This window comes from Dromiciops gliroides, chromosome 2 (assembly GCF_019393635.1).
Source record: "Dromiciops gliroides isolate mDroGli1 chromosome 2, mDroGli1.pri, whole genome shotgun sequence".
Lineage (NCBI taxonomy): Eukaryota > Metazoa > Chordata > Mammalia > Microbiotheria > Microbiotheriidae > Dromiciops > Dromiciops gliroides.
In genome coordinates this window covers 571,831,179-571,854,647 of record NC_057862.1, presented here as the reverse complement: position 1 = coordinate 571,854,647, position 23,469 = coordinate 571,831,179, and the positions used below count along the sequence as shown (strand labels likewise).

At 37.2% G+C, this 23,469-nt stretch overlaps 1 protein-coding gene across 5 annotated transcripts in view; it reads left to right on the top strand.

Moving 5' to 3' along the window:
• The window catches only part of PLCB4 (phospholipase C beta 4), a 381,108-nt gene that overhangs the window by 187,516 nt on the left and 170,123 nt on the right, over positions 1-23,469 (top strand). For 4 of the 5 annotated variants that reach the window (XM_043986572.1, XM_043986571.1, XM_043986574.1 and 1 more), the window contains exon 3: positions 5,939-6,037. The exons of the other annotated variant lie outside the window; for it this stretch is intronic. In XM_043986572.1, the coding sequence (XP_043842507.1) occupies positions 5,954-6,037 (84 nt within the window). In that variant the 5' untranslated portion in view covers positions 5,939-5,953. The remainder of the gene's footprint in view (positions 1-5,938; positions 6,038-23,469) is intronic. 5 annotated transcript variants of the gene reach the window in all.

Sequence of the window (23,469 nt, the reverse complement as noted above, 5' to 3'; positions counted from 1 at the left end):
CAGGTCACTTTTCCCAATGAGATACTTCATGTTTTCTTCTATTTTTTTTCATTTTTTGACTTTGTTTTATTGTTTCTTGATGTTTCATGGAGTCATTAGCTTCTACTTGGCCAATTTAATTTTTTTTTTAATTTTTTTATTTTTTTGATGAGGCAATTGAGGTTAAGTGACTTGCCCAGGGTCACACAGCTAGTAAGTGTTAAGTGTCTGAGGTCGAATTTGAACTCAGGTACTCCTGAATCCAAGGCCGGTGCTCCATCCACTGCGCCACCCAGCTGCCCCGCCAATTTAATTTTTAAAAAATCATTTTCTTCCATTAGCTTTTGTCCCTCTTTTTTCCATTTGACCAATTCTGCTCTTTAAGGAGTTCTTTTCTTCAGTGAATTTTTGTGCCTCTTACCAATTCAGTTTTTCTGTCTTAATATTTCTTGCCTTTATATTTTATGTTAAAGTTTGGCTTTGCTCATCTAGGGGTGAGGAGGTCTTGTCACAAGCTTCAGAATTGTTCTTGCTGCTGTTTTCAGAGCTAGTTCTGGAGGTCTGCAAATTTTTGGTGCTTCCAACGTGGTAAGATCCAGGAAGAGGTATAGTCACTGTTCTCCTGCTCTATTCTCTGGTCTTTATTCAGAAAGGGACTCTGCTCTCCCACAGACACAAAGGGCCCCTCTTCCTTTGTGGCTGACCATACCCTGGAACTGCAACCCAGTGCTGCCAACAGAATTGCCAAACAGCACCAGGCCCTGAACCCAGTGTCAGCAAAGAGTTCCCTATAATCTCTTTCTGACCAGTTTTCCAACCCCTTTATCATCTCTGGGCTGAGAGTCCCATAGCTGCTGTGGTTGGTGTTGCTGCCTCTGTAAGGACCACAGTTGGGACTGCCTCCTTCTGAGCTATATACCAGCTCACACCCTGTTGTCATAGACCTCTTCTGCTAACCTTTTAAGTTATCTGAGACTGGATCAAATGTTTCATCCTGACCTTTTGTTGGCACTGCCACTCAAGAATTTTATTTAAGGCATCATTTTGAAGTTGTTTGGGGGTGGGATGTAATATTGGGAAAGATCAGCTAGCTTGCCTCCTCTGCTCTGCCATATTGCAATAACAAAGTGTGGAGAAATGGAGGACGAGTGAAGAGCCCCATCAGATAGTCTCGGTCTAGGTACTGAATAATCTTAAGAGAAGGGTTGAGATGGCAGTTTATTAAAGACATTTAGAAAATCTTTAATATTTTAAGAAGGGATATAACGTTGTAAGACACTTATCTCAAACTCTTCAAAGGGACTTTAAGATAGAAAAAGACGTAGGAATTAGTAGACAATGTTTCTACTGGAGTTTCTCTAATCTCTTTACATCCTTTTCTACCTCAGCAACACTCTAGGATGTGAAGTAGTCTCTGCTTTTGAAATGGGTTTGATGAGGGTACTTTAACTCAAGGTAATCCGAATTACATCAAAATACCTGTGTCTTGCTCTTAACACTTTAAAGGTCCCAATCCTTTGCCCCAGAGAACAGTTGGAAGTATGTGCAAAAACAAGAAAGTCCGTGAGTCTAGGTCTGCTCTGCCCTGCCTAGTTCATCCACATCTGAAGGTGGGTGTTTTGGTAATTCAGTCTTCTGTGAGCCCACTTTAGAGAGAAACCAGGTTAGAACAGGAATAGAAGATGCAAATGCTCCACTGTTTTTTCATAGATAAGAGTATCCTTGCTATATTATAAATTACTAATTTGAACATTCTCTTCATTAACTTTCTGTCCTTCTACTTTTTTCCCTCCCAATTTTTTCCCCTTTTCTTTATTATCCTACTAAAATGCTTAGGTTTTTGGTTATCATTTTAGATGATGCCTCTCTGAATATATCTGATATGTGTCATTGTGATTGTTAAACAAAGAGTTCCTGGACATATCTCCTCTGTGTTTTTCCTCTGCCCACAGAGCTATCTTTAGTATAATAAATTTTATTCAGCAGAAAGTCAAATCTATAATCCACTTTAGTTGCATAAGGCTTCAGAAACAATAAGACTATTTAAAAACTCACTGGCCTCCTTCCATTAAATACTTAAGGTGTTTATACTGGAAAAGGTGCATGGGTATATATCCATCCTTTGTCTTTTTAAAGCTTCCTTCATTGCTTGTATAAGATTGTTTTCCCCTCTAAAGCAGAGGTTATTAACTATTTTTATGTCACGAATTCCTCTGCCTCTCTGGCATAGACTATCAACCCTATCTGAGAAGAATGTTTTTAAAATTCTAATTGAAGGAAAGACTAAATTTCAGATAGAGGTTAGTGAAAATAGGGAGATTTTTCCCCCTTTCAAATTGACAGATATCCCTTGAAATCTATCCACTAAGCCTTTGGGGGGAAATCTATGGACCTCCAGCTAAGAACCTCTGCAATCAGGTAGACCTTTTTGAATGAGACAGTGTCACTCTATCGGAGAGAGGAGAAGCAGGAGGCAAAGGTGCCTTTCAGTATCTGAGCTCAGACATAAGGCAATAATAGTACTTTGAAGACAGGTTATACTGATACAACACAGTTAAAAATGAAACAAAACAAACAAAAAAAATACTGCTAGCCCTGGTTGGACTTTTAAGTTATTGTGAAAGGAAATTTATCTTTAAAATGATCTTCCAGGGAAGGTGGCTAGAAAGCATGTTTTTGAAGGAATTACTTCTTTATCACTTTATTTTATTCTCAAGTCACTCTTTTGGGGCATAGTATCTAAACTTGTTTTGTTCTAAGTTTTAAATCAGACTTCAGAGTTAGCTAGTAGAAATGATTCACTGCATGCTAATATTTTTCAGTCATAAACTGACAATTTAGAGTTAGGAGGGAATTTAGAGCTCATGTGGTCTTACTCCATTTTCCAGATGTAGAAACTGAGGCTCAGGGAGGTTAAGGGACTTGCCCAAGATCACACAAGCAATAACTGACAGAGGAAACATTTCAGCTTACATTTTTTGACTTTAAATCCATTACTTTTTTTTTCTCCATGATACCATACCACATACAAATATAGGGTCAGATTGGCCTCTCTCCAATCTGGTAGGCTATTAAGCAGATTCTCCTCATGCCAATTGCTTAGCAAGTTCCCATGAGAGCAAGCTGCTCATTTTGCTCCTCCCCATCTCACATCTCTTCAGCTCAGACTCATAATTCTGAAAAATCCAGATTCTTACCCAGTCCACTGTACAAGTGCTTTTGACCCTGTTTTAAATTTATTATAAGCTCACAAAATTTGTAGAGCTTCATGTTCATAGGTTATGATTCCCCTTGATGTTTCTCTACAGGACTTAACTATTATACAAGAAAAAAATTATTTGGGGAAATTCAGAACCTGAATGTGAATCCCAGGTCTGGACTTATGTGCCCCTATTTATATTTTTTTAAATAGGAAGACTTGCAGGTCATGGCAGTGCATACTTATAGTTTCTGCTACCAGGGAAGGCTGAATGTGCTAGATCTCTTGAACGATGGTGTTCTAAGCTACAGTGGACTTAACCCATCCGGTGTCTTCACTAAGTCAGGCTCCAGGGGATGGAACAGGATGCCTAAGTTGGGGCAAACAGGCCCTAGTCAAAAACGAAGCATTCATCACTGGAGTCAGGTAGATGAAAGACAGGGAGACCCAGTCTCCCCCACCCCACATAGATAAATAGATGGGCAACTAGGTGTTGCAGTGGATAGAGCACTGACCCTGAAGTTGGGAGGACCTGAGTTCAAATATCACCTCAGACACTCACTAGCTGTGTGACCCTGGGCAAGTCACTTAACTTCAATTGCCCTAAACATCCAGGGCCATCTCCAGTCATTCTGATGTATATCTTGCCTCTGGACCCAAATGACTCTGAAAGAGAGAATGAGGTTGGTGACCTTGCACAGCCCTCCCTCACTTAAATTCAATTCACTGGAAGTCATGACATCGGGGTCCTCTTTGAGAATGAAGGACAAACAACAGAAACAGACTGACAGATAAAATCAAATAAATGACTACATTGGATTATATGGTGTCTAAATTCCTTCTAGCTCTGAATCTAGGAAACTCTGTTAATCTGCAGTGCCCACTTTGGACAGCCACTCCAGACTAATCGATCTCCCATAGTGCCTGGCACAAATTAAGCACTTAATAAATGTTTGTTGAATGATCCAATCTTCATTTTCTTCCACTGAATTTGGAACAAAGGTATTGCAGGTCTTCACATTAGCAGATAACTCTGATAAAATTTCAACTTTGTGCTGTGGGTGCATGTGAATATAATAGCTGAATAAGGTGGGGGTGGGAGGGAGAGTAGTGAACACAGTGTCCTTCTACTGCATGTCTTGTGATTGAAATAGGCTTGGTGAGGACGGATGGAATCCAGGTAAGCACCTACCTCACCCTCATGCCTTACTCTGTTAATCCACATGATTTTTCATGCTTATACAGACCCTCTCCTGTTGCCACTCCCTCTGAAAAGGAAATAAAAGTTGAAAGGGGGAGTAGTTGATTTAGAAAAGATCATTGTGCTGAAGGACTCTGGAGAGTCAGATGTCAAATCCGGGAGGTAGTCTGTTCAACTCCATGAGAACCTAGGTAGTTTTTCATTGCTCTCTATATTCCTGGGACCTAGCTTAGTGCCTGCACTTAGTAGACTCTTAGTAAATGTCTGTTGAATGGAATTGACAAATCATTTTCTCCTTGTCACCAGTTGTCGGATGGAAATGGAGGGAACTTATTCCTTTCTCAAATTTGTATTTAATGTCAGAGCTCTTACACCTGTGGCCAGTCATTCTGGCTGTGGATCAATCCATAGCACACTTCTGTCCCAATGTAATTGTTTTCTTGTTCATTTCACTATGCAGAACATAAAAATTCAATGAACTTGCAAATAGAAACCATGTACTTTCTCAATCTTAGGTCCAAGGGTTTTGTTTTTTCTTTCTGAATTGAACTAGAAGAGGCAGTTGGTGCTCAGGGCACAGAGCATTATGCCTGGAGTCAGGAAGATTCAAGTTCAACTTATGAGTCAGACACATACTACCTGTCTGACCTAGGGAAAGTCATTTGACCTCTGTTTATCTCAGTGTTCTCAACTGTATTATTTTGTATTATTTTTATGTATTATTATGAGGATAATAATAGCATCTGCCTCACAGAGTTATAAGGATCAAAAGAGATAGTAATTAGAAAATGCTTAGCAAAGTGCCTGACACCTAGAAGACACAATATAAATTCTTACTCCCTTCCTCTTCTCCCTCCCTAGAATAAAATCTGCCTCTTTTCACCATTTCAATCAAGGTGAATCGTTCTTGTGCCTTTCAGTAGCAAGTTTAGATAGATTCCCAATGGTGTTAATTTATGGAGTGTTGCATTCTATCTGGAATGGTGACTAATGAAAATTTCATCCAAGCTTTCTTGCTGTTAGGTCTTTTCAGTTGTGTATGACTCTTCATAACCCCATTTTGGAATATTATTGTCAGTTGCTAGAGTGGTTTTTCATTTCTTTCTCCTACTTTTTACAAATGAGGAACTGAGGTAAACATGGTTAAGTGACTTGCCAAGGGTCGCACAGCCAATAAGTGTCTGAAGCCAGATTTGAACTCATGAGGATGAGTCTTCCAGATTCCAAGTCTAGTGCTTTATCTACTTTCTACCTAGTAGGCTTTTAAAGGGATGAATCAATAATTGATTTACAGCAAGAAGTCCCTCCTTCACAAAGCAACACTTACAATAGTGAAGAATGTATCTTGAAAACATTTCTGTAGCATTATTATTGTATAGTGTACATTATTTGTAGTATTTTTTATAATGTTTGTTCATGGTAGGAGAATAGAAGTTCACACAAGTATAGTTAGTGTTAATATAAGCTTACCAAAAAAAAATGTACATGAAAGTAGTAAATTTCATTTGAGTGTAACATTTTTTGTTAACTTACTAATTGGCAATTCTTTTTATTTTCAGGTTTTGGTGATAAGCATGGCCAAACCATATGAATTTAACTGGCAAAAGCCAGTTTCCCCATTTATACAGGAGGGAGCCATTTTTGACAGATATGAAGAGGTAAAGAGATTTGTTATTAATATTTAAGTGTTTTCCCAAATATATTTTATTTAATTAAATATTTCTCAATTACATGTAAAAACTTAATATTTGTGTCTATTTTTTAATTTGACTTCCAAATTCTCTCCCTCCTGCCCTGCCCTCCCCTCCCCCTTCCATGAGAAAGGCAAGCAATTTTATATAGATTATACATGTGAATATATGCAAAAAAATTCTTAATTAGCCATGTTGCAAAAGAAAACACAAAATATCAACAACAAAAAAGAAAAAGTAAAAAAAAGTAAAAAAGGATGCCTTAATCTACATTCAGACTCTATCAGTTCTTTCCCTGGAGGTAGATAGCTTTTATCATCATAAGTCCTTTGGAATTATTTTGGATCATTTTATTGATAAGAATAGCTAAGTCATTCACAGTCAATCATCATGCAGTATTTCTATTGCTATGTAGAATATTGTCCTGGTTCTGCTCACTTACTTTGCATCAGTTCACGTAAGTTTTCCAGGGATTCTCTTAAGCTATCCTGCTGATCATTTTTATTTTTTATTTATTTTTAACATTCTTTTCTTTTTATCTACTGTACTACCTAGCTGCCCCCATTCTTTTCTTTTTAAATGCTGAGTTCCAAATTCTCTCTATCTTTCCCAGACCCTTCCATACTCATTGAGAAGGCAAGCAACATGATATCAATTATACATGTGAAATCATGTAAAACATATTTCCATATTATCCATATTTTAAAAAACAAGAAAAATAAAGTGAGAAAATTATACTTCAGTTTGCACTCAAATTTCATCAGTTCTCTGTCTGGAGGTAGATATCATTTTTTTATCATGAGTCCTTTGGAATTGTCTTGGATAATTGTATTGATCAGAGTAGCCAAGTCTTTCACACTTGATCATTGTCACAACATTGCTGTTACTGTGAACAATGTCTCCTGGCTTTTCTCACTTTACATCAGTTTATATAGGTCTTACCATTTTTTTTTTCTGAAACCACCTTCCTTATCATTTCCCACAGCACAGGACTATCACTATCATATACCAAAATTTGCTCAGCCATTCCCCAATTGATGAGCATCTCCTCAATTTCTAATTCTTTATCACCCCAAAAAGAATTGATGTGTGTATATATAAATATAAATAAATCTCCTTTCCCTTTTTCTTTATCTCTTTGGGATACAAGCCTAATAGTCATATTGCTAAGTCAAAAGGTTTGCGCATTTTTATAACCAGTGGTCATAGTTCCAAATTGTTCTCCAGAATGTTTGGACCAGTTCACTATTCCACCAATAGTTCATCAGTGTACCTATTTCTTCCTCATGCCCTCCAGCATTTTTTATTTCTGATGGGTATGAGGTGGTACCTCAGAGTTTTACTCATCTGTCTTTCTCCAATCAATAGTGATCTAGAGCATTTTTTTCATATGACTACATATAGCTTTGATTTCTTCATCTGAACATTGTCTGTTCATATCCTTTGCCATTTATCAATTTAAGAACTGGCTCTTGTTCTTAGAAATTTCACTTATTATTTATTTGAGAAGTGAGACTTTTATCAGAGAAACTTGATGCAAAAGTTTTGTTATTACTTCACTGTTTATACTTAACAGTGAGCATAATGTAGTTTCTCTGATTATCCCTTTTAATTAGGTCTGTTTTTGCTTTTTTCTTTCTGTGAGATCACAATCACTACCCCTGCCTTTTTTTAACGTTCAGGTGAAACATAGTAGTTTCTGCTCCAGTCCTTTATTTTAATTCCATGTGTGTCTTTCTGTTCTGAATGTGTCTTCAGTAAACAACATATTGTTAGATTCTGGTTTCTAATACGTTCTGCTATCCACTTGTGTCTTATGGGCAAACTCATTCCCTTCATATTCACAGTCATGATTACTAACTGTGTATTTCCCTCGATTCCATTTTCTTCTGTTTCTTTTCTCTCTTTTTATACAGTCCCTGTTCAAAAGACTATTTTGTTTCAAAACACAGCTTCCTTTGTTCTGTCCTCCCTTTTATCATCTCCTCTTTTTCTCTTTTCCCGTTCCTCTCTTATTTCCCTATTGGGTAAATTTCATTTATATACAAAACTGAGTATATACATATATATATTCTTCCCTCTTTGAACCAATTCCAATGAGAATGAGGTTCAAGCATTGCCTGCCATACCCCCATTTCTGCCACTATTATAAAAGCTCTTCCTTATGAGCCACTTTTTTTGTGGGGCAATAAGGGTTAAGTAACTTGCCCAGGGTCACACAGCTAGTAAGTGTCAAGTGTCTGAAGCCGGATCTGAACTCAGGTCCTCCTGAATCCAGGACTGGTGCTTTATCCACTGTGCCACCTAGCTGCCCCTATGAGCCACTTTTATGTGAGAAAATTTTTCCATTTTACCTCTCCCTTCTCCCAATGCATCCCTCTTTTTCATATCTTCATTGGGGGGGGGGGATCATTCCAATGTAATCAACTCACCATCTGTCTAAGTAGACTCCTTTTAATTGGCCTAATGATAAAGTTCTTAGGATTTACATGTATTATCTTCCTATATAGAAATATAAACACTAACATTTAACTTTATTGAGACTCATGATTATTCTTTCATGTTTATCTTTTTGTGCTCCTCTTCAGTCTTATATTTGAATGTCAAATTTTAAATATTTTCTCTTTGACCTGGGAGCTGTAGAAATTTGGCTATAATATTCTTGGGAGTTTTCATTTTTAGGGTCTCTTCCAGGAGGTGATCAATGTATTCTTTCAGTTTCTATTTTACCCTCTGGATCTAAGCTACTGGGCCAGTTTTCCTTAATGATTTCTTTTTTTTTTTTTTTTTTTTGAGGGGCAATGGGGGTTAAGTGACTTGCCCAGGGTCACACAGCTAGTAAGTGTCAAGTGTCTGAGGCCGGATTTGAACTCAGGTACTCCTGAATTCAGGGCTGGTGCTTTATCCACTGCGCCACCTAGCCGCCCCCAATGATTTCTTAAAATACAATGTCCAGGCTCTTTCTTTGATTATGGCTTTCAGGTAGTCTAATAATTCTTAAATTATCCCTCCTGGATCTTTTTCCTATGCCAACTGTTTCTCCAGTGAGATAGTTCATGTTTTCTTCCTTTTTTCATTCTTTTGACTTTGTTTTATGTCTTCTTGATGTCTCAAAGTCTCTGTCTGAGCAAAGCACTGAAGTTTATGAAAAGATTATACTTTATTATGCAAGGACAGAAGCCGCCAGAGTCACTTTTCAAGCAACCGGAAAGAAACAATTCAAAAATCATAGTCACAGTCAGGATCACACAATATGTAGCAGCTCTCATGTTAAAGGAGTGGAGGTCTTGGAATATAATATTCCAGAAGACAAGAGCTAGGATTACAATCAAGAATAACTTACCCAGCAATACAAATTCCCTAGCCTCCAGGACTATACATTCTTTTGGGAAGAGACTTGCACGTCCCTCCTCTAATGGAATGACATATAAGTATATACTTAATAGACTCTAAATGAATGCAAGGTAATTCGGCAGTGAAAGCAAAAGGAATAGAAAAGGTTTCATGATTGTGCTGAGCATAGCACATCCTATCTCATATTCACATTGGTATACATTTCTTATATCCCTTACTAGAAGATTTTAAGCTCCCTGTTCATATGCCATTTTTGAGTGGTGGCTATTTTTTTCCCCATCTTTGGGTCCCCAGTGCCTAGTGCAGAGACTTGCTTATAAGTGCTTAATAAACGTTTGCTAAATTGTTGACTGAAATCATAAGAGTATAAAGTCATTGAATTAGAACTACAAGGGACCTCAGGCTACCTAGGCCAATTCCCCAACTGTATGGATGAGGAAAGTTAAGCAAAAAAAAGTGAAGTGATTTACCCGAGGACACAGAAGTATTAAATGGCAGAATCAAGATATGAATTTGGGGCTTCTGATTCCAAAGTCAGCACTACTTCCAGTATAAGCTGTTGCTTTTCAAAGTGAAGGAGAAATATATTTTCATCAGGCCCTGAATATTGTTTTTACCTCTCAGAGAAAATATATTAAGTGTGATGAGTTATTGAATTATGTTTACCTTTTGGTTACTGCATGTTTATAAACTTTTGTGTTTAAAGATTTCTTTTTGGTGAAAGAAAGAAATAGCTCTTCAATGCCTGCCATCTACGTTCTTATAATGAGTACTTTCTCTAGGAGGACCCTGGTTATCCCTTTCAGGGGATACCCTGGACCTGAGCTCCTAAGCTATGTTGTAGAGATTTTCCCTGTAGCTACAGGGTGGTGGGGCATAGCAAGCCAGAGACAACTGTTTTAGGGATTATACTCCCCCATGGTTGAAACTGGTTTGTATAAGTCCCTTTTCTGTGTGGATCTATAGTGCCTTTTCTGTGTGGAGTGCCTGACATACTCAGGATAACATTTTGGGAATTGGAATCACAGGAAGGTAAAAGGATTAGCCACCACTCAAAGCTCATCCCAAGAATGAATTTTTTTTAGGATCTGAAGCATATGTTCAAGGCAGAACAATTTAAGGGTGGCTTCTGTTTCTATGTCGAGATAGCAATTTAGTAAAGAATACTTGCTACCAAATAAACATTTTAAAATTTTATAAGTTTTTAAAGGGTTTCTTCCCTATCTCCTAGAAAATGGTAGCTTTAAAAAAAAAAAAAAACTTGATTCTAAACAGACACCAGTACTTGAAGGTTCATGTTCAGTCCAAAGCCCTTAAGTATTCCTCCCTGTAAAATATGTAGTACCAAATTATCCCTAGAAATAAAAGCAATATAAATGCTTAGTTTAATTACACTAACCTCATACACAGTCTATTTGGAGAAGGCTTATTAGAATGTTATGGTTTACTAGGGGAAACAAAGGAGGAACAAAGAAACAATAGAGATTGTTGTGGTTGTTCAGTCATTCAGTCACGTACTATTCTTTATGACCCCTTGGACCATAGCATGTCAGTCCCTTCTATCCTTCCCTAGCTCCCAAAGTCTGTCCAAGTTCATGTTCATTGCTTCCATGACACTATCTATCCATCTCATCTTTTTACTGTCCCCTTTTCCTTTTGCTTTCAATCTTTCCCAACATCAGGGTCTTTCCAGTAAGTCCTGTCTTCTCATTATGTGGCCAAAGTATTTAAGCTTCAGGTTCAGCATTTGTCCTTCCATTGAATAGTCTGAATTAATTTGAATATTAACTTATTTGATGTCCTTGCTGTCCAAGGGACTCTTGAAAGTCTTCTGCAGAACCACAATTCAAAAACATCAATTCTGTGGCACTCAACTTTCCTTATAGTCCAATTCTTACAGCCATACATTGCTACTGGAAAAAATCATAGCTTTGACTATACAGACTTTTGTCAGCAAGGTGATGTCTATGCTTTTTTTTATGTTATCCAGATTTGCTATAGCGTTCCTTCCAAGAAGAAAGCATCTTTTAATTTCATCACAGCAGTCACCATCTGCAGTGATCTTTGAGCCCAATAATATAAAATCTAACTTTGCTTCTATTTCTTCTCCCTCTACTTACCAGGAAGTGATGGGAGTAGTTGCCAGGATCTTAGGTGTTTATATATATATATATATATATATATATATATATATATATATATATATATATATATATATATATATATCAAGCTTCAAGCCTGCTTTTACACTCTCCACTTTCACCCTCATCAAGAGGCTTCTTAATTCTTCTTCACTTTCTGCTATCAGAATGTTATCATCTGCATATTTGAGATTGTAGATATTTCCCTCAACAACTTTATTCCAGCTTTTGATTCATCCAGCTTGGCATTTCACATGATGTATTCCACATATAAGTTAAATAAATAAGGTGACAATATACAGCCTTGCTGTACTCTTTTTCAAATCTCAAACCAATCAGTTGTTCTATATTCAGTTCTATCTGTTGCTTCTTGGCCTGCATACAGATTCCTCAGGGACAAGTAAGATGATCTGGTACTACTGAATTATCTTTGAGGACTTACCACATTTTGTTGTGATCCACATAGTCAAAGTTTTTAGTGTGGTCAATGAAGCATAAGTAGATGTTTTGTTTTTCTGGAACTCCCTTGCTCTCTCCAGTGAATGTTTACAATTTGATATCTGGTTCCTTTGCCTCTTTAAAAACCAGCCTGCACATCTGGTAATTCCTAGTTCACATATTAGTGAAGCCTAGATTACAGAATCTTAAGCATAACCTTGCTGGCATGTGAATTGAGCACAATTGGTAATTTGAACATTCTTTGGCATTGCTCTTTTTCAGGATTGGGACATATACTGATCTTTTCCAATCCAGCGGCTGCTGTTGTGCTTTTCAAAATTGCTGGCCTATTGAGTGCAACACTTTAACTGCATGTCTTTTAAGATTTTAAATAGCTCAGCTGGAATTCCATCACCTCCATTAGCCCTATTGTTAGTGATGCTTCCTAAGACCCACTTGATTCATTTTCCAGGATGTCTGGCTCTAAATCAGTAATCACACCATTATGGTTATAGGTGATGTTAAGATCTTTCATATAGTTCTTCTGTATCTTCTTACCTCCTCTTCTTAATCTCTTCTGCTTCTGTTAAATCTTTACCATTTTTTTCCCTTTCATCCCACCTATTTTTGCATGAAACTTTGCTTTAATTTTCTTGAAGAGACTTTATCTTTCCCATTTCTTTGCATTGCTTATTTAAGAAAACCTTCTTATCTCCTTGTTATTCTCTGGAATTCTGCATTCAGTTGGGTATATTTTCCCTTTCTCGTTTCCCTTTCACTTTCTTTCTTTCCTCAGATATTTGTAAAGCCTCATCAAACAGCCATTTTGTGTTCTTGTTCTTCTTTTTCTTTGGAATATTTTTTGTTGCTTCCTCCCATACAGTATTGCAATTTTCTCTCTATAATTCTTCAGGCATTGTGTTTATCAGATCTAAACCCTTAAGTCTTTTTATGCCCTATATTTTATATTCATAAGGGATGTTGTTTAGGTGATACCTATATGGCCTTATGGTTTTCCATACTTTCTTCAATTGAAGTCTGAATTTTTCAAGAGTAGATGGGACCATGATAATAGAGAGAAAGCATTTTTCTTTTGCCCTTATATTCCCTGCCAAAGAAAATGTTCTTTGGGGGGAAAACACAGAATAAAAGATTTTAATAGGGAATTGATACCCAAGGGAAATAGGGAAGTGGTAAGGTGTTCTTACTATCTTCAATAAATTAAATACAACAGACCTAGACAAATTCCATTTCAGTGCATTGAAAGAACTGAAGCTGTGTTTTCTGAACCATAGTCAGCAACATTTAAAAGATGATAGTGAAGAGGAGAAATGTTGTAGGACTAGGGAAGAATAACTGTCATTCCAATCTTCAAAGAAAGGAAAGAGAGTAAAGTCTGCAAACTATAATGGGTAAATTGAGCTTAACTTTGATGCTTGGCCAAATGCTAAAAATTCTCATTAAAGAGATGGTTAGTGAACATCTAGTAAAGGAAGGTTGGTCACAGAGAGTCAGCATGATTACATTAAGTAGGGGTCAGAATAACTTAATTTACCCTTTCAACAGGATTGGTAGAGGAGTGCTATCAATATAGTTTACTTTGATTTTAGGAAAATCCACTGCTATTATTTTGAACAAGATGAACTAGGAAATAGGACAGTTCAGTAAATTGGACCAGGTTTAATGGCAGGACACAAAGCATCATCATTAATGATTCCCTTTTAGCTTCAAAGGAAAGCTTTGCTGGGCGAACCAAAGGTCTGTGTTTGGCCCTTTGTTGTTTACTGTTTTATCAATGACTTACATATCAAATGGTACATCTATCAGTTTTGCAAATGACAGAAAGTATGGCAGTATGGCTAACACATTGGGTAACAGAATCAGATGAAAAAACATACCAATCTATTGGAACTTTGGACCAAATCTAACAAGATGGCTTTAATAGTGATTCATATAAAGTCACCCTTATTTTCTTTATTGTTGTTGTTGGTGGTGGTGGTGTTGGTTTTGTTTGTTTTTGCAGGGCAATGAGGGTTAAGTGACTTGCCCAGGGTCACACAGCTAGTTAAGTGACAAGTGTCTGAGGCTGGATTTGAACTCAGGTCCTCCTGAATACAGGGCCACTGCTTTATCCACTGTGCCACCTAGCTGCCCCCTCACCCTTATTTTCAAAATAATTTCATATGTGAGTTGAAGATGGGAGAGATATGGCCAGACATACCTTCTTGAGACTACAACTGAAGTATCATGTTTAGTTCTGAGCACTAGATTTTAGAAAGCAAATTGATTAACCCAAAATTGATACCCACAGTACGATGAGCAGGGGAGTGAAGGGTATTGAGACCATGTTATATAAGAACTTTTTGAAGCAAGAGATGTTTATCATGGAGAAGAGAATTGTAGAGACTGTGATAGTTGTCTTTGAGAATTTGAAAGCCTGTCATTTAGAAGAGGAAATAGATTTATTCTGATTGGTCCCAGAGGGAGGTACTAGGAGTAATGGGAAAACTTCCCAGCTAGAATTAACCAAAAATGAAACAGTCTGTCTCAGGAGGCATTGGACTCTCCCTTATTAAAGTTATTTGGGCAAAAGTTTCAACACCATTTGTCAGTTATGTAATAGAAGAGATTCATGCTCAGGAACAGTTTGGTAAAGAACCTCCCAACCCTTTTATTCTTTGATAAATCTGCTGTAATGCCAACCATTGGATGACCAGTTTTCAAGCACAATGCATCATAATGAGTTCAATATTGATTTTATCTTGAACATAATTTAATCATTCTTTGATGACTCAGAAAGCACTTCAGAGTCTTATGGAGCCAGTGGGTAGCAGAACAAACACCAATTATCATTATGCATTACTAAGGAAAAATGCTGTGGTTATTAGAAAATTTTGGTAGTACAGATTTTTATCATCAAGATTCTTACATCATGACTTATTTAACTTAGACAACCTAAATAAGATATTCCCAATCTCATAATCAGGTTATGATAATAAATTCATAAGCTTTACCATGTAGAACTCTGAACTAGTTAATGCTGTCATGCCCATCTCTCCATAATTTATCATGATTTATTGTTTTTTGGGGGAGAGTGGGGCAATCCTGTGTGACTTGCCCAGGGTCACACAGCTAGTAAGTGTTAAGTGTCTGAGGTCAGATTTGAACGCAGGTCCTCCTGAATCCAGGGCTGGTGCTGTATCCACTGCACCACCTAGCTGCCCCATAAGATAGACTTCTATGCCCAAATGAGTGTATAAATTATTCCCTCTTTGAGTCAATTCTGATGGAAGGCAGGCTTCCCCTCCATTTCAAAAATATTTTTTACACTTCGTTTATGTTACACAATTTACCCCATTCTACTCTTCCCAGTGCATTCCTATTTCTCATTCCTTAATATATTTTTTAGCTATCGCATCATATTCACCTCACACCTGTACTCTCTATTTTGATATACTCCTAATTTCCCTAATAATGAGAAAAATAATTCCTCCTCACCAAAGTTTTGAGGAACTCTGGCATGTGAAGTCACAAAGTATAAAGACTGGGCAGTTATACATTTTGTTGGATAAACATGAGCAAGAACATTAGATTAAATGTTTGTTCATTTGAATAATCCAATTCAAGCTAATGGATTTTGGGCTAGGAATTGGTTTTTCTCAATGTTCACATCCATTAAGTCAGATAATTGCCGAATCTACTTTTTGCTTTGTTTTGTTTAAACAATGCCATTGAATTCAAAATCATGGATTAGATACAGGCTGTGTGGCACTGAGCAAACCATTTAAAATCCCTGACCTTCATCAATTTTGTCATTTGCAAATATGGGAGTGGTGATGATTAGATCCTTTCTAAGGTCAATTTCTAGCTCTGAAATTTTGTGGTTTTTATCCTCAAAATATGCATATACATATTCCTTCCCCACTTCCTTAGAGAGATAGCTGTCACCAGCACAGAACACAGTAGGAGTGAAGTCAGTCATCTCTCCTTTTCCTATTCCCAGACTATGGTCATCTGCAAACTACACACTGACACTACTCTTCTTACCTAGTACATTGGTCTAGCAAAGTATAGTGTTTGAATGGAATACTCTAATGAGGCTAGGGGCTGCCTTATCTAATACAGTCTCCTTATTTAAGATGACAAAACTGAGGCCCAGAGATGTAGGGTTATTTTCTCAGGATCACACAGGTATTAAGTTTCAGAGCTAGGATTTGAACCTTGATTATGACTTCAAATGTAGCCATCTTTTTCTCATGATTAGGAGTCTAGCCTCAACTCCATGATCAGGTGGCCAAAGAAGCAATTGCAGTGATAGTAAGAATGAACTGGGGTCACACACTTCAATCAATCTAGAAATATTTAAGTACCTACTCTATGAGGATAATAATCCTTTCCCTGCCAAGTCATAGGATTGTGAGAAAAGTACTTTTGAAATGTTAAAGAATTATATAAGTGTGATGTTTAAAATCTAAATTGTGGTCGCCTTAAATCAGAAGCTTCAGCTCCAGTCTAGCCTAGAGTTCCAGCCTGGTTGGGTTCTTCCTGAAGTCCTCCTCGACGAGCCTGTTTTAATCAGTAACATACCAGCAAGCTGTTTGTGGAAGCTATTTATAGGTCTGGAACAGAGGCAGTCCTTACACACTGCTTCAAGGTGATTGGTTGGTGTCATCCAAATCCATTGGCTTTGAAGGTGTTCTCAAGTTGAGTTCACAGTCTAGTTTCTGAGAACAATACCTTCTTAAGGGATAGCCAGGTGTGATTACAATCCAGTTAACTTGAAGTAGGCTTAATCAGCAGTCATCACTCTCACTTGATTCAATCAGTATAGATTAATCTCCAGGTGGGTCTTTGAGTATCTGCTAAATCCCATTATTTCATCACATAAGTGTGAGTTATTTGTGATCTGATTAATAATTATTATCAACAATAATAATGTTGATAATAGCTAGTTTTACATGGTACTTTAAGATTTGCAAAGCACCTCACATGTTACCTCATTCAGTCCTTACCAGTAACCCTTTGAGGTAAGGGGTATTATTATCCCCATTTTCCAGATGAGGAAATTGGAATTTAAAACAATTAAATGATAGACCTAGAGTCACATAGTTAAATGTTTTTCTGACTTCTTAATTCTTCCTGACTCCAACTCTAGCCACTTTTCCACTTAGCTGTGTGGTTTCTTATTTTTATTAGGATTATTGCCTACAAAGCAAAGCAAAAGTAAGTGGCACAGTGGATTTAGTGCTGGGCCTGGAGTCAGGAAAACCTGAGTTCAAATCTGGCCTCATATACTTACTAGCTGTGTGACTTTTGACTAGTCACTTACCCCTGTTTGCCTCAGTTTCTTCATCTGTAAAATGAGCTGGAGAAGGAAATGGCAAACTATCACAGTATCTTTGCCAAGAAAACCCCAAATGTGGTCGTGAAGAATTGGACATGAGTGAAAGGTGACTGAATAACACAATGTGTGTGTATATATATATATATATATATATATATATATATATATATATATTTTTTTTTTTTTTTTTTAGTGAGGCAATTGGGGTTAAGTGACTTGCCCAGGGTCACACAGCTAGTAAGTGTTAAGTGTCTGAGGCTGGATTTGAACTCAGGTACTCCTGACTCCAGGGCCGGTGCTTTATCCACTGTGCCACCTAGCTGCCCCACAATGTATATTTTTTATACAAAATTGTTTGCATAAGGTCCCCTGCTTTTTTTGTCTATGATTTTATCTCCAGTGATTAGCATAGCGCTTGACACATAGTAAATGCTTATTGACTCAATTTGACAGCTCTCCTGAGTTGGGGCTGAGAAAATGAAGAGGAAGAGTAGGAGAGTAATAACCTCCTGTAGTGACCTTGCAAATAATATCAGTGTGTCATGCTAAGGACACTTTAGCAGTCAGATTGGTAATCTAGGTTTATAGTACAATAACAGGCTAAGGCACAATAACACAGGATAGAATACTATAGTAGATATAGTAGTGTATACACTTCGATCAACAAATAAACATTAAGTGCCTACTACATGGCAAGCACTATGCTAAGTACTGAAGATACCAAAAGAGACAAAAAACAATTGCTGCCCTCAAGGAACTCACAATCTAACAGGGGAGACGATATGCAAATAAATATGCACAAAGAAGCTATCTATAGGATAAACAAGAAATAAACAGAAGGAAGGCACTGGAATTAAGAGGGGCTTTCTGTAGGAAATGGGATTTTAGTTGCTACTTAAAGAGAGAGGTCAGTAGTCTGCACAATGGAAGAAGAGCATTCCTGGCACAAGACATCCAGGGGAAATGCCCAGAGCCAAGAGATGGGGTATCTTGTTCATGGAACAGCCAGGAGGCCAGTACCACTTGACAGAAGCATTGGTTTTGGGAAGTAAGATGTAAGACGACTAGAAAAACAGGAGGGGGTTCTTAGATTATAAATGGCTTTGAATACTACATATACCCTGCCCTCTTTTTTGTCTAGTTTGAATTCTCCTCATCATCTAAGACCCAACTCATATTCTCTTTTCTCCAGGAAGACTTCCTGATCCATCCTACTCCCTCGGTGCCCCAACTTTTAAACTCCTCTATATTTATGCATATCATAGTCCTCTAAAAAGTCTGTAAGTGCCTTTAAAAATGTCATTTATTTTATTTTTTGTCCTTGGTAATTTTTAGATCCCTTTCAGCAAAGTGTTTTGCGTACAGCTACATTTAATAAATGTTTGTTGAATTGAATTGGGGACTGAGAAGATGTGAGTGATAAAAGTGTTGCCAAGAATTTTTAGTTGTTTATAGTATAAACTTCTTCAGGAGTGGTATATTGTATGTCTCAAATTGTAAAGCCTAACAAACAGAAACCCATTCCTGTCTGTTAATCCTGCTTATTCCAGTGAACATTCAGAAGCATATTTAATATTAGTTTAGAGAGTGATGAGGCAGCTAGGTGGCACACTGGGTAGAACAGTGGACCTGAGGAGGAGAGTCCCCAGGTTCCAATCAGGCCTCAGACACTTAATAACTGTGTGACCTTGTGCAAGTCACTTAGTCTCTGTTGGCCTCAGTTTCTTTATTTGTAAAATGGGGATGATAGTAGCAATTACCTCTCCAGGTTATTTTCACATACTTTATGAAGTGCTTAGCACATGCTAACCATGATGATGATGGTGACAAACCAATTTCCAAATCTTTACTTACCAATCTTTTGTTCCTCATATCTTTTCTTTTTGTCTATTACTTTTTGACCATCCATTTTTTCTCTTTTTTACAAATTACCTTTATTGATTTCTTCATCTGTTATGATATGCCTCTATATTTGTTCTTTTTCGATTGTTTCATTTCTCTCTAAGGTCTTCTTGTTCCCCTCCCCAAGTTAATTTTTCTTATTTTATTAACAAAAGGAGAAGACATACCTATCCTGGAAATTAGAAGTATTTCACTCATGAAAACATGTTCTAAGGCAGTCAAATAGGTAGTACTTGGAATTCATTCTGTTCTGTGAGGGTAGGGATAGATTTCTAGATTGATGGGGGTGGAGAGAGGAAAAACATGGAGTATAAATCATAAGAATTTTATAGACAGGAAATAGGATTGGATGGCAGCTGAGAGAAAAAAGAATTGAAAAGAAAGAAAAATACAAATGAAATGAGTCGAAACACCATATTTTCCCAAACATATTTTTTATAAAAGGGATTCCCTTGGGGTAAGGATTGGACTAGATACTCATTGTGGTCTCTTCTAGCTCCAAAATTATGTGATTCTGGGACAGCACAAATAGAACTCTGTTACTGTCAGACACTCAGTTCTTTAGGAGGCTTTTTTGTACTCCAGGTATTTTAGACTCAATCATATGAGAAAGGCTCAATGTCACATCTTTTTCTGTTGCTTAATATTAGTAATATGAGACTTTGGAGGGGTTGTTGTAGTAGGAAAACGTCTCACTTTCCCAATTTTGAGCCAGATCCATATGCTAAGTGAACTGGGACACAATATATCTCATTCATTCATTTATGCCTGTTTTCACAATCAATGATGAACATCACAACCATGCTGGTGATTAAGATGACCAAAGTGAGCAGAGAAGTTACCAAACATTACATTTTGTGCAAGCAGTTATGCCCTTAAGATAATAGTTGCAGATCCATTGATTCAGTGCAAAATGAGAAAATAAATTTTCAGTGAATAGAACTTTTAAATAATGTTGTTTCACATTTGGAAGTCCTTGATCTTCAATACTTTTTGAGGAGGTAGGGAAATGGAAAAATGGGAAGGATGCAGTACAAATATGAATACATTTCCCAGGCAACATCAAGGATTGGTATTTTCCCAAAAAACTATAGAACTAGATCAGAAGCTAGAAACAAATCAAGATTGAGTTCTCTAGATACAAAGAAAGAAGAATGAAACTATTGTCAAGCTTTTCACAACACTCTCCTCCTAAAAGAGCAAGCAAATTAAAAGAAAAATGTTCTGGTTACACAGTGAAATTTCTTAAGGAAAGTAGCATACTGTTTTGAACCATGGGGCCAATATACCTTTTGTCTTCTACATATCCTCTTTTTTTTTTTTTTTTTTTTTTTGGTGAGGCAATTGGGGTTAAGTGACTTGCCCAGGATCACACAGCTAGTAAGTATTAAGTGTCTGAGGCCAGATTTGAACTCAGGTACTCCTGACTCCAGGGTCGGTGCTCTATCCACTGAGCCACCTAGCTGCCCCCCATATCCTCTTGCCTATGGCTTGGAGCCATAGCCCAGGTGAAAAATCCCTTTTCCCTGCTGAGCCTCTATTTCCCAACCACTACTCTCATCTCAAACCATTTTTGCTACGCTCCATCCCAGGCCCAGTCCTCCTCTGTACCCCTCTTCCTCAGTGCCCTCTGAATCCCCTGCTGTAGTGTCTACAAACTTTCCTCCATGCACTTTCTCCTCCTCTAACCCTCTTTCCACTGACACAAAGGAACTTGGTTTTCTCTTGTGGTTACCACATCCCTTAGCACCCTCTTTCTGTGTAGTGCCTCTCTCACTGTCCCATCTTTTCATAAATTCACAGGACCAGGAAGAAGAATTAACTTATATCTTCTTTCCCAATGACTTTTGCTTGTGCACTATATAACCTCAAAACCTCTGCTTTGAAATTAATGCTTTGTCCCAGTGTTTGTTGTCAATATCTATCAACCTCCAGCAGTTGCCTTACAATACAGCCAATCTCGACTCTAACCTCTGCTGTCATCTGTGGTTACTTCAGTATTCAAGCTTCTGATGTTCTGACCACTCAGTGCATCCACCCCTTCAAGTCCCATGACATCTCTTGTCAGTTCCCTTCAGCCCAACCACTCAGCTGTGATGATGGTCTCACCTCAAGGCAACATGGTCTTCTGGAGAGAGATCTGTAACAGGAATCAAAAGACCCAAGTTTGAATTCTGGTTCTGCTGCTCTTAATTACTGGGTAGGTGGCCTAGGGCTGTTCATTTATGACATCTCAATTTCCTAATCTATAAAATTAGGATGTTAAACTATATAATCTCAGTGGTCTTCGACCAGCCTAAACTATGATCATAGACCTAAAAACACTCCACTTATAAAAATCCCCAACTCAAAACTTGCTCTCTCCATTCACTCTCTTCTCTCAGACTACTCCCCATCACTGTTTCACTCCTTTACCTTCCTCATATTTCTGGTCCTTTAATTTCTTTCTTTTCTCCTATTTGTTATTCCTATTTGTACTTAATTTTCCTCCTTGACATTTTAGCTAGCCATTCAACAATAAACTAACCTCTACATAGACCTAGAATCATTTTACAGATGAGGAAACTGAGGAAGACAAGGGTTAAGTATCTTAAGGTGTGTCACACAGCCAGTAAGTGTCTGAGGCCAATTTAAACCCAGTTCTTCTGAATTCTAGGTCCAATGCTCCGTCTACTATAACATCTAGCTCTTAACACATTTCGCTGAGACTAAGGCAATACCTGCCTCTAATCCCTCACCCTCTCCAATCCATCCTTCTTACAACTGCCAGAATAATGTGACCACATCATTCCTCTGTTCAAAAACCTTTTCTGGCTCCCAATTGCATAGAAGATGAAATACAAAGATCTTTTCCTTAAAATCTATATCCTCCACTATTTGGCCACAAGCTATATTTGTAGGAGCACTCCTTTCCTCTTAGTATATTCCAAGATGTTCCTTTATCCCATGCTGTGCTAAAATGTTGTAATGAGTACCCCTGGGATGAACATTCTTCTTTCTCTGCCTACAATGCTTCACTCCCTTCATTCTGTAGTTCAAGTGACCCCTTCTGCAGGAAGCCTTCCCTGAACTTTCCGGATGAAAAAGAACTCTTTTACTTGAAATTTCTTATAGCATGTTTTCTCAACCACTGTTTTAGCCTTATCACATTCTCCTTGTTTCACACTTACTGATTTGTATATCTTAGGCCTCTATTATATTATAAACTCATTGAAAACAAAGACTGTGTTTTTCATTTTTTTGTGTCACCAATTACCTATGCATAGTACATATTTAATAATCACCTGTTTATTTGAATTTCATGGAAAATTATGTAAATGGAAGCATGATGTACTGACAAAATGGCATTGTTTTAAAATTTGGTTAACATGGGGATCCCTATGAGAGCATTTTAAGGGCATACCTTAAAATCCTATCATTCATGATATCAGATAAGGTCAAGTGTGCTTTTATTTCATTTGAAGCAGGGGCTCTTAACCTTGGGTCCACCAATTTGTATTTTTTTAATGTTTTAATCACTTTCATTATAATTACTTTCTCTTTTGATCCTACAAATTTTATGCATTTAAAATATTCTGAGGAATCCATAGTCTTTACTAGATGGCCACAGGGGTACCTAACAAAAACAAAATTAAGAACCCCCTTTTTAGGCCATTATCATGATGATTTATGTAGGGTATGATTATGATGATCCTCTTTTCCAGAGTACTTACTCCTCATCTATAATAGTAACATAATGAAAGTATGGAAAAGCATGCCCATTGTAGGCAAAATAACTTAATCCTAAAACCTTTACCAAATGTCCAATAATAATTAACCTAAGAGAATATTTTTTATCAGGTAGCTAGATGGCATACTGGAAAGAGTAGAAGATTTGAAGATTGAAAGACCTGAATTTAAATCTTGTCTCATGTACTAGCTCTGTAATCCGGGCAAATAATCCTTTGAGATTCAATTTCCTCACCTGTAAAATGGAGGTAATTAAGACACGTAACTCAATTAGAGAAGACACAAATTGCTGTTAAAAAATTTTAAGTGATATATAAATTAAAGCAATTATTATTAGCTATTATGTTTTTATTTCCTATTTTGGTTGACAGTTTTTAAGAACATTAAATGTATAACTCCAGGGATCTTTTTTTTTTTAGCCTCTTGAAAGGAAGAATTTTTTTCTTAGTTATCCCAGTCTTTAATATTCAGTGATGATATAAACTCCTGGG